The 10,449-nt window shown below is 45.0% G+C and overlaps 2 protein-coding genes across 2 annotated transcripts; both read right to left on the bottom strand.

Moving 5' to 3' along the window:
- Nucleotides 1-1,236: 1,236 nt before the first annotated feature.
- On the bottom strand, nt 1,237-2,468 carry LOC145406289 (uncharacterized). The gene has a single exon (XM_080277448.1). The coding sequence runs from the start codon at nt 2,466-2,468 to the stop codon at nt 1,257-1,259; it is 1,212 nt and encodes a 403-aa protein (XP_080133574.1). The 3' UTR covers nt 1,237-1,256.
- A 308-nt stretch (nt 2,469-2,776) lies between these two features.
- Nucleotides 2,777-9,586, bottom strand: LOC145406290 (uncharacterized). Its single transcript, XM_080277449.1, has 2 exons — nt 9,538-9,586; nt 2,777-3,954 (listed from the first exon to the last, which is right to left on the bottom strand). Exon 2 carries the CDS (start codon nt 3,951-3,953, stop codon nt 2,799-2,801), a length of 1,155 nt encoding a protein of 384 aa, XP_080133575.1. The 5' UTR covers nt 3,954; nt 9,538-9,586; the 3' UTR covers nt 2,777-2,798.
- Nucleotides 9,587-10,449: the final 863 nt, after the last annotated feature.

The following is a 10,449-nucleotide window of genomic DNA, read 5'->3' as shown; positions in this document are numbered from 1 at the left end:
GAAATTATAGACAGTGGGGAAAGTTAGATTAAAGAAGACAGTTGTAGAGTTGACCTGTTGTATAATTGAAAGGCTAAAAGATTAAGTTATGCATTAGAGATTTTGGACAGAAAAGATTAGAGTGTACAGTATGTTGCTAGACGGATGCTGAGTTTCCGCCATAATGGGGAAGGGATGTAAGCAGAGAGTTCAGCAGAACATCAACCAGGAGAGAGAGAGAGAGAGAGAGAGAGAGAGAGAGAGAGAGAGAGAGAGAGACGGAACGGGGAGAGGATAGTTGATGAGAGAAAGAGAGACTGAATGGAGAGAGGAGAGTTGATGAGACGAAAACCCTTTGATTCCAATCTGTTTACAAGGGATGTATGTGGTGAGCCTTCTCCCTCCCCCCTCCATCACATACACGCGCACTTGAGATACTGTATTCCCTACATGGGTGAATAAAGCCCGTGTTTAAAATCAGCAGGTGAGTGGGGTTAATGAACGCACGAAATCTCCTCGGCACACCTAACATATTTTTGCCAGAGAAGTACAATAATGTGATGCTTCCAAGACAAATCACAAGTAAAGAAGACACCAAGAATATTCAGAACTGATGGACGGAGTTGTGTGCTGTTGAAGAGAAGGGGATAATCGCGTGAAACACTGTGCCAAGTTGAGATATAGAGGATTTTTTTGGGAGGCATTTCAAGAAACAAAGTGCTCCTTGTCCCAGTGAAAGATAAAGAGACAAATATAATCGGCCAAAGCCGTACCCTGTGGTTGTTGTATTTATGGTTGCATTCAGCACTGTGAGAAAGGGACGGAAAATGAAGGACTATGACTAAAATAATTAGATAGGGTTGGATGTGTAGCTCAGAAGATCATTATTGAATAAATAAAAGAACAGAACCCTGAGGAACACCACAACTGATGGTTTTATATGACCAATTGCCGTCTATAATTGCTTTCCAAAGGGAAGTAAACTTGAGATGAAGGTACAGAAAAGGATAAACACTGTAGGAGGACAGTGTAAAATGGCTGACATTGTAGAAGGAGAGTGAAATGCTCATTCGGGTTGTACTATATGTATTAATTAATTTCGTGTAAAAGATACATCTGTTGAACTACAACAGTATGTTGACTGTTGCTTTGGAGACATGTCGGTCACCACCACATCGCTTACATATGCTTGTTTTGATAAGTATTTGGAGGAGATTGCACAGGGTCACATAACTTTGTCAATTTTCCTCCTTAATATTCCTTTGCATTAATGTAGCTTAGCGTCCATAGGGGTTGAAGGGCCGGGAAGGTCGCTGGTAGTCGTATCCTGTGTTACAGTCAGGCTGGACTGTGCGTGTGGCGTATACTGTCTGGTACTGTTCGTTGTACACGGTGGAGGTGACGTAGTTTGTGTTGTACACGGTGTTGGTGATGTACTGGGTTTGGGTTCTTCCTGGCAGTTGCTGGGTGCGGACGTCAGTGCGGGTCACAGTGACGTACTGGGTCTGGGCGGGCAGGTTGACGACGGTGGGCACCGTCTGTGTCCTGTAGATGGTGGTGGGGACGACCTGTGTGGACACCTGCGTTTTCACTACCTGCTGGGGCACGGTCACCGTCCTGGTGTTGTACTGAGGCACCTGCTGTGTGCGGTACACCGTTGAGTACTGTTGCTGTACTTGTGTGCGTGTCACATACTGTGTCTGTGTGTTGGTGCGGTACACCTGAGAGTAGATGGTGGTGGTGACGGGGACGACTTGAGTGGAGGTAACATACTGAGTCTGGCCAGGCTGAGTGATGGTCTGTGTCACTACGTTAGTTCTCACATAAGTAGTGGTGAGCACAACGTCCTGGGCGGGGATGACCACAGTGGAGTAGATGGTGCTGTACTGAGTGCTGTACACAGTGCGAGTCTGGCCTGGGAGCTGCTGTGTTCTGGTGACGTACTGAGTCTGGTACACAGTGCTGTAAACCGGCTGTTGGACGACCTGTGTAGATACAACATTCCTAACAATGGTGGTCGGAATCTGTTGCACTCGGGTACTGTATTGAGTCTGGTACTGAACCTGAGTTCTGTACACTTGCTGTGTCTTCGTTACATAATTGACCTGGGGTGGGAGAGTGATAACCTGAGTACGGACATTCTGCTGGGTTCTCGTGACGGTGACTGTCTGGTATTGCACCTTCGGAACTACCTGGGTGCGGACAACCTCAGAATAAACTGTAGTGTAAACCTGTTGTGTCCTATAATCAGTCTGAGTAATATAGCGGACATCAGTCCTGTATACAGTGGAGGGGATGACCTGTGTGGAGTACTGGGTTTGCGTGCGGTAGACGGTGGATGGATAGCAGCTGGGTTCTGGCCGAGGAGGCAGGTATCCGCCACCACCAAATGATCCCTGCAAACCATTTCCAAAGTTCTCCCTACGGTGTCTCTCAGCTGAGTGCCCCAAAGTGCAGCCCACCAGCAGGACTAGCAGCGGTGTCCACATCCTGTTCAGAGAGAAATTGTGAAAAAGGGCATAAAAAAGAGAATCAAACTTTACATTATTGACATGTATAAACCAGTCAAACAGTACATGTTGTCGTACTTACATGATATCAGGTGACCTGAAACCATTATTGTTAATGAAGGATGACAAAAAATTATCATGTATTAATAAAGTTTAATAGTTCGATATGACAAAATACTCTGTCACATTATATGAATGATACAACCACAAATGATGTCGTATGGTGGCTAGAAAATATGATTCTCAGCTTGTCGTGTTTCAGTATCGTAGTTGTACGTAGTGGTAAATATAAGAATGTTTGTACTAATTCTATTTGCCGTAGTTGAATGGAACAGAGGGCTCGTTGTAGTTGTATCCTTGCTGAGCACATGTGCCGGTGACTGTCTTTGTGACGGTGACCTGGCGGGGTTGGTTGACGGTCTGGTAAACAACCTGCTGACGCTGCTGAGTCTGTGCCACCTGCTTAGTCACCACGCGGTCTGGACCAGGCACCTGAACCACAGAGGTGCGGACCTCCTGCTGGGTCTTGTATACTGGGGCAGGAGTGTTGTACTGAGTCTGGACCACGGTCTGTACCTGAGTGAATGGCTGCACTCTGGTCTGATAGATTGTGGTGTAGATGGTGTTGTATACCACCTGTGTCTGCAGAACCTCCTGGGGTACCACCTGAGTACGGACTTGTGTCTGGGTCTGCACGTTGGTCCTGGTCACCACCTGTTCACGAGTGGCGTATTCTGTCCTGTACTGAGTGTTGACAGCTGTGAAAGGAATAACCTGCTGTCGCTGAACATAGCTTGTGCGATAGACATTCTGTCCCTGAACGACGCTGGTCTGAACGACCTGCCGCACAATGGTAGAAGTTACATAGCGAGTGTTAGCAGGCTGCTGGCGTTGCACGACGGAAGTCTGGAACTGAGTCTGGTAGCGTGTCTGAACCACGTCACGACCAGGGATAGATACCACCTGAGTCCGCTGCACATACTGAGTCTGGTAGTTGACGACTGGTTGATTGATTGTTTGGATCTGTGTCCTGGTAACCTCAACAGGTACGACCTGTGTCTGGACCTGAGTCTGTGTGATATAGCTGACTTGTGGGACAACTTGAGTGGAAGTGACGTAGATGACCTCCTGTCTTGGGGGGCTTGGAATGGTCTGGGTGACAATTCTGTCGACGACCCTTACGGACGTCTGTTGGATGACACTGGTCTGGTATTGGACTTGGGTCTGGACTCTGGTCCGGTAGAGTGTGGTGGGGACGACCTGCTGTCTGTAGAGGGTGGTTGTGACGTATTGGGTGTCTACTCTGGTTTGTGTCTGTACGACGACTGAGGTCTGCACTTTGGTGTCGTAGACAACTGAGGTGACAGGGGGGCAGACGGGTTCAGGGCGAGGAGGCAGGTAGCCTCCCTGGGGCGATGCTGAGGCGAGCCCCAGCACCAGCAGCGTCGCCGTCAAGCGCCACATCCTGCAAAGAGAAATGCCACAGGTTAGAGCAGCGGTGATTGGAACCCCCGCGTCTCGGCAACTCATTTGGGAATAAAGTCCAATCACGCGCCGCTCCACCTGTGAGATTTCTCTGTGCGTTGTGGGCTGAATCGAGAGGACTTTATCGCCCAGATGAGTCGCGAGACACGGGTTTGGTCCAGAATATATCTGGTTTGCTTCACGAGGGCTTCAGTATGGGCCATAATGTTTTCCTGACAACAAATCTGTGGCACTTATTTCAGTGATGTTTTCAGGCTGAGGTGAGCCTTGATTTATCAGTTCAACCCCAAGACCCGGATCCACTAGCATATTTACAGTAAACTTCCTGTTGTAACTCAAATTTTGATTTGCCTGAAGAGCAATATATAAAAAACGTATCTGTGCTGTCATAGCCTTATCCTTCCTAAGAGTATAATTCACAATTTCGACAGGGAGTTTATCGTAAGTATGTTTGTGGATCTGGCCCCAGGACGTGCTCAGCGCAGCTTGCCTAAGACAATCACTTTCCGTAACACCTCACTTACCTTCTCGCTCCAGTTTGCACTCTAGACAAGCATCAGTGTACAACAAGAAATAAGTTTACCTGATGATTAGGTCACAGAGTACTTACCATTGCTTACAGGAAAAGAGTTGTCATATTACAGTCTTTAATGAATGACTTACTGTTCTATCGATTTGTTATCGAGGCAGAGCGAGTAATAGCGGAGATCTCAATGAATAAATAAGTAGTGAGCTGGTATTATGGCGAAGTAAGAGAACATGACAAAGGGAGGCAGGGGATAAAGGGCGGGCAAGGAGAGCCAAAGTAATAACGACGTGACTTTAGACTACGAGAAAGAAGAGAGAAGAGGAGAAGAATAAGTAACTGAGCTGGCAGTTTGGAGAAAATAAGAAAACGTAACAGGGCTGACGCAAGAGAGAGAGAAAAAAAAAACGAGGAAAGGAAAACGAAAGTGTTGACTGTCAGAAAGGGCGATGGGAGAGGAGAGAGGCTGGCAGAAGGATAGAAGATGTGTAACAGAACTAACAGGAGGTGAGAAAACATAAAACAGAGACTGAGGAAAAGGTAATTGGGAAAAGAAAACAAAAGCAATGACAGGGAGAGAATGGGTTGAGAGAGAGAGAGAGAGAAGAACAGAAGGATGGAAGATGAGTCACTCAGAGAATTGTAGGAAAAGAAACTCGGGAGAAACTAGTTATAGAGAGGTAAGGAAACAAGAGAGAGAGAGAGAGAGAGAGAGAGAGAGAGAGAGAGAGAGAGAGAATGACCTGGTGAGCATGGGTGATGAAAGAGGAGAGAGAAGGGCAGAAAAATGGAAGATGAGTAGCTGACCATTTGCCAGTCTGGGTCACGAGCAAGTTTAAAATATCGGTGCAGGTAATTTTCGTAGTATTATCACAAAATGCGTTTTAAAATGATAAATATCGTATGAAAACAGCTTCGACATAACATCAAGCACCTGCTGAACAATGGTATGTTTCGATTTAGCCTTAAAAATGGGAATTAATAAGCACTTTCTCAAACTCTGGAAGGATGGAAAGTTTTTGATATTGTACTTTCCCTATTTATGGCTAATTCGAAGCATAACCCTGTTAATTAATTACCTGCTATTATGTCACCGCTATTTTCACTCGATATTTACCTGTTAAAAACGCGATTTGTTTTTATACTACGAAAATTATCAGTGTCGATATTTCATAGCCCAAAACTGTCCAGTGGTCAGATAAAGCAACGGGAGATGAACTGAGTAACAAAGGGAATAGCTAACAGGGAAATGAAAGCAAAAGTGATGACGCACTGAGAATGGGTGATGAAGGGAGGAGAGAGAGAGAGAGAGAGAGACGGGCAACGAGAGCATGAGAGACGCTGTGTGGATTGTGCTGCCAGGCGTGAGTGTGTGTGTGTGTGTGTGTGTGTGTGTGTGTGTGTGTGTGTGTGTGTGTGTGTGTGTACGTGAGGTGGGTTGCGTCATAAGTTGGTGGCCGGCGAGTGGTCCAGAGAAAGCAGTAATGCCTGGGACACATACGGTTAGCTCCGTGAATAGCGAATTGGTTGCCTCATCTTGTCAGTGCAGAATATTGCTTGTATTTGTTCACCTGAGTCCCTTGAATTTAGTCACGTACTCTGCTGATTTATTCTTGCTAACTCCAGACAGTTATTTTAAGGAGTCAGTTACATCAATATTTATCTCAGCTAATTCTAAAACTCTCTTCTTAGCTTAAACAGAATCGTCTGGAGGTAGGAGGAATGAAACAGAAAGGTCGTCGTCAAAGAGAAAGGCTAAGTGACTGCTGCTTTGAACGTTGTCCCTCTCAGTCCTGTGATGTGTTTTTGTTTTATTCTCAGTGTCCCCTAATGATTTGACGTAGGAAGGACCTGTATTATTAAAGCGGTTAATGAAGACTCTGTCTAATCCCTGTAGCTCTAAATGTCTCTCCCCAGCTGAATAAAGTCGTCCATAAGTAGCGAGAAAAGAAGGGAAAGTGAATTAGGGAGATACAGGAGATAAGGTTTGACTAGTTCCGTAAAAGGATGGTTACCTGTGCTTGCGAATTTATATTTATTTTTACAGGTATTTGATTAATATTACAGTATAAGCCAGATGGTGTGTAACTGAGAGAAAGTTAATGATTTAATGGATAATTTCGTAAAAAGATAATTGGCTCACCTTACGAATTGAGGATTTGTTTATTTATTTATTTTTAGTTATTTAGTTTATTATTGTTGGAGGGAATGTTATGAAGCGGGTGGGCATCTTGGTACACCTTTCTAACAGCATTTATTTCATATCTCACTGATTTTTTTTTTTTTACCAACTTTATACGAAGATCTCATATGATCATTGTTTTTCTTCACTTTATTTGCTTCCTCTTGCGTGCTTTATAAAACGCAATAGAACCTAATATTAACCAAGGCATGTTTTGCAAATTTAGCGGAGTTCAACCCATTTTTGGCCAGGTAAGGTTAACTAGAAATAGGCTCCCTGGTAGGTTTTAGTAGAAATCCTGTTTAATTCGTCAAGGAGAGCGATCGTATCCAGGAAGACACGTGAAAATAAGGAACTAAAAGGAAAAAATAAGCAGGAAAACGGTAACAACTGGAAACAATCAGTGTGTCGAAGAGTGAAAACAATGGATCTAATTTATATATCCTTAAGCTTTTTTTAATATATAACGCTTCAGTGAATTCATATTACAAACCGACCAGTTTAAATACACAAAATTATCTCTTATCACGGTGGCAAAATTTACCTTCCAAACCAGTACAGTGCACAGCGCAAAGAAAACGGCAAATACAGAGCAGGACCCAGGCTGAGTTAAGGTGTCGCCTACTGAGACTAATAAAGACAGAAAGAAAGAAAGAATGGAGGAAATAAAGGAAGAAAAATAAATCCTGCTCTACTTTGGCGTTGTCTCCGTACCGTCGCTTCCTGTATATAAGTTAACAGGGGAAGGAGACGAGATGACGAGAGTGACTTTGAGATGAAAGAGAAAGCCTGGGTATGACTTGCAGAGGGTACATATTTATCCACTTCATTCCTCTCCTGTTTGCTTCACTTCAGCTCTGGCGTATTATCTGAACCGCCAACAGACGATTTTATTCAGCTGGAGGTTTATATAGGAGTCTGAGGGTGTTAATGCTGTCTTAAGTCGAGGTATCATTTGCAGTGGTATCCTCTTTGGGCTAATACCGGACGATTTTATTCAGCTGAAGGGGAGTATAGGAGTGGTAACAGCTGAGACTATGATTTTACATTATATTTTGGCCATTCAGCAGCGCGTATTTCTTCCATTACTGAGTCTGGTGTCCCTAAAATGAAGAGAATGTGAGAGAGGTCGATGATGGAAGGGAGAGGTGAATGGCTGATTAGAGAAGGGAAAGCGAGCATGACATCACTTTATGGAGAGAGAGAGAGAGAGAGAGAGAGAGAGAGAGAGAAAGAGAGAGAGAGAGAGAGAGAGGAGGGGAGGGGAGGGAGAGGGGAAGGGAGGGAGAGAGTTGTGGGTGTGTCTAGCGGACTGTTCAGTACGTCGTGGGAAACTGGGTCGTATTCTTTTTGGCTTTGGAGGTTTCGTAACATACTTAATCAAGCCACTTATTCTGTACATAGCACCTCAGTATCCATTTGTATGTTATTCACGCAGACTCTGATGATACGAAAACGATATACAGTTAATAATATACAAGAAAATGGTAAGGTGTAATATGCAAAATAAATCGCTAAAGAAGAGGTGTTGCTAAATGTCCGGTGTCAGTTACAGTATTAGTCCCCACACTGCGATATATATATATTTTTTTGTTACCTTTACGCGACTATAGTGAACTGAGAAACGATAGTTAGTAGTGAAAGCGTCGAGAAAGGCAAATCCCCTAGATCTAAAAGTGCTCCATAAGTCAAGTCTGATCGTCTGGTAGTGGCAGGAATAATATACAAGAGACGTAATCAAGCTGAAGAAGTTAACGCCTTCATCACGATCACCAATCTGTATTATTCTAGCTACCACTTGACGATTCTCTTCAGCTTCGTAATGATGGTGATTTGCAGAACACGTCCTTCCCTGCCTAGCTACGCAAGGGATCACCCCCATGGTTGAATGAAATAGACTGTCAGTAGCAAGAATTACTGTAGAGAAGATGTGTTTGTAGTAAAGGGGTTAATCACTTCAGTACAATGATGTCATTAATGTTTTGTTCGTGCTGTCCGCAGACCGTTTTATTAATTCGAAAAGACGTCTGGAAGTGAAGGAGTTTGATACAACCTTCAGTGCTAAACGTCTTTGCCAGACTGATGGAGATCGTCTGAAAGCAGCAAGAAACTTTCAAATAAGACGTCATCTTACTGAAAGGGTTCACTGGAACTTCCACCCCTTCATTACGATGACATCATTTTATTCTTGCAGTCTCAAGACAGCTTCATTCCGCTCAGGAGAGGCGTCGAAATGGAGTGGTTAGATATAGCCTTCATTAACCACTTCAGTCGGGTGCTCTCTTAAGCTGACTAAAATTGTCTGGTGTCAGCAAGAATAAAATGAACAAGACATCCCCATATTCAAGAGATTAACCCCATAAATCCAGTGTTTTTTTTTCTGGCTACCTTCCGACGATTTTATTCAAGTTAGGATAGGCCTCTGGTATTGAAGTGGTTACTAAAAGCTACATGGAACCTCTCCAGTTCCAACAAGACACTCCTTAGCTGAACAAAACAGTCTGGTAAGATTAAAATAAAAATGTCCGAGTTTACTATATGAACGGTACCAAGCCACCACTTGTCTTGTCCGAGACTGCTTCGAAACTCCTGACTCGACCATAGCAAGTGCGGCGTTTGACAGTCCAACAGTCACACAGGGCACACTATATGGGCTCGTTGCTTAGTTGTCAGACGGTGATTTCTTGTTAGTAACCGAGTGTCATCGTTGTGTTCGGGTACTCCACTTCACTGTTATCTGTTCCAGCCGGTGACCACGATGATAACTGATGATGATAATGATAATAAGCGGCGGTAATAAAGTAGAAGTAGTGGTAGTTCTCCACGTCTGAGTAACTTGGACTTGCAACACCCACCTTGTATGTGAGATATTTATCGAACTAGTGCAGTAGTATACTCTGCGTGATGCGGAGCTTGTGTGTGGTGAGTGGTTCCTCGCTCGCCATTATATACTCAGCGCTCTCCGGGAGAATGGAAGGGCGAACTGGCGAAAGGGGCGGGCGGAGGGAAGGGGAGCGGTCTGCGAGGAGGGAGGGAGGGTGATTGCAAGGCGGGTAGGAGAGGGGAGAGAGAGAGAGGAGAGCGAGAGATAAGGTAGGGGGGAGAGAGGAGAGATGGTTGAAGGGAGAGGAGGAGGAGGAGGAGGGGAATACCCTGGTAGGAAAGAGAAAGAAGGGGGCGTTAGGGGGAGATGGCTGAAAATAAGTGGGGGAGGGGAGGGGTGCAGCTTGAAACGAAGAGAGGGAGGAATAAAACAGGATTCCCACTTAAGAGAGGAGAGTAAGGAGGAGAGGGGCCATGGGAGGTAAGACTGGGGAGGGGGATTATTGTGGGTGGGGAGGATGGACAGAAAGGAGTTGGGGGAGGTAGGAGAAGCAACAAGAGGTGAAGACTAGGAAGGGAAGTCTGGGAAAATTCTGGGGATATTTTTAAGCATGCACGTTGGAGGCTAATATGTGAATGATAAGCTGTTAGAGAGAGAGAGAGAGAGAGAGAGAGAGAGAGAGAATTAGTGTTAGAGAGAGGAGAAGGTGAGGGAATGCAGAAGTAAATAGAGCGAGGGGAAAGGGACGCGGTCCGGATTAAGATAGAGAGAGAGAAGGGTAGGGGAGGGAAAGGGGCTGGGAAGAGAGAGAGAGAGAGAGGTACTGAAACAGGGCATCTGGAGGAGAGGTGGGGAAGTTGAGAGCGAGAAGGATTAGTTTTTAGAGAGGGAAAGGTGAGGGGGGGTGGGAGATTAAGAGAGGGAGGGTTTGGTTGGTATGAGA

Source organism: Coenobita brevimanus, chromosome 70 (assembly GCF_032717465.1).
Source record: "Coenobita brevimanus isolate Jiangsu-jjx chromosome 70, ASM3271746v2, whole genome shotgun sequence".
Lineage (NCBI taxonomy): Eukaryota > Metazoa > Arthropoda > Malacostraca > Decapoda > Coenobitidae > Coenobita > Coenobita brevimanus.
This window is presented reverse-complemented; position numbering and strand designations above follow the sequence as displayed.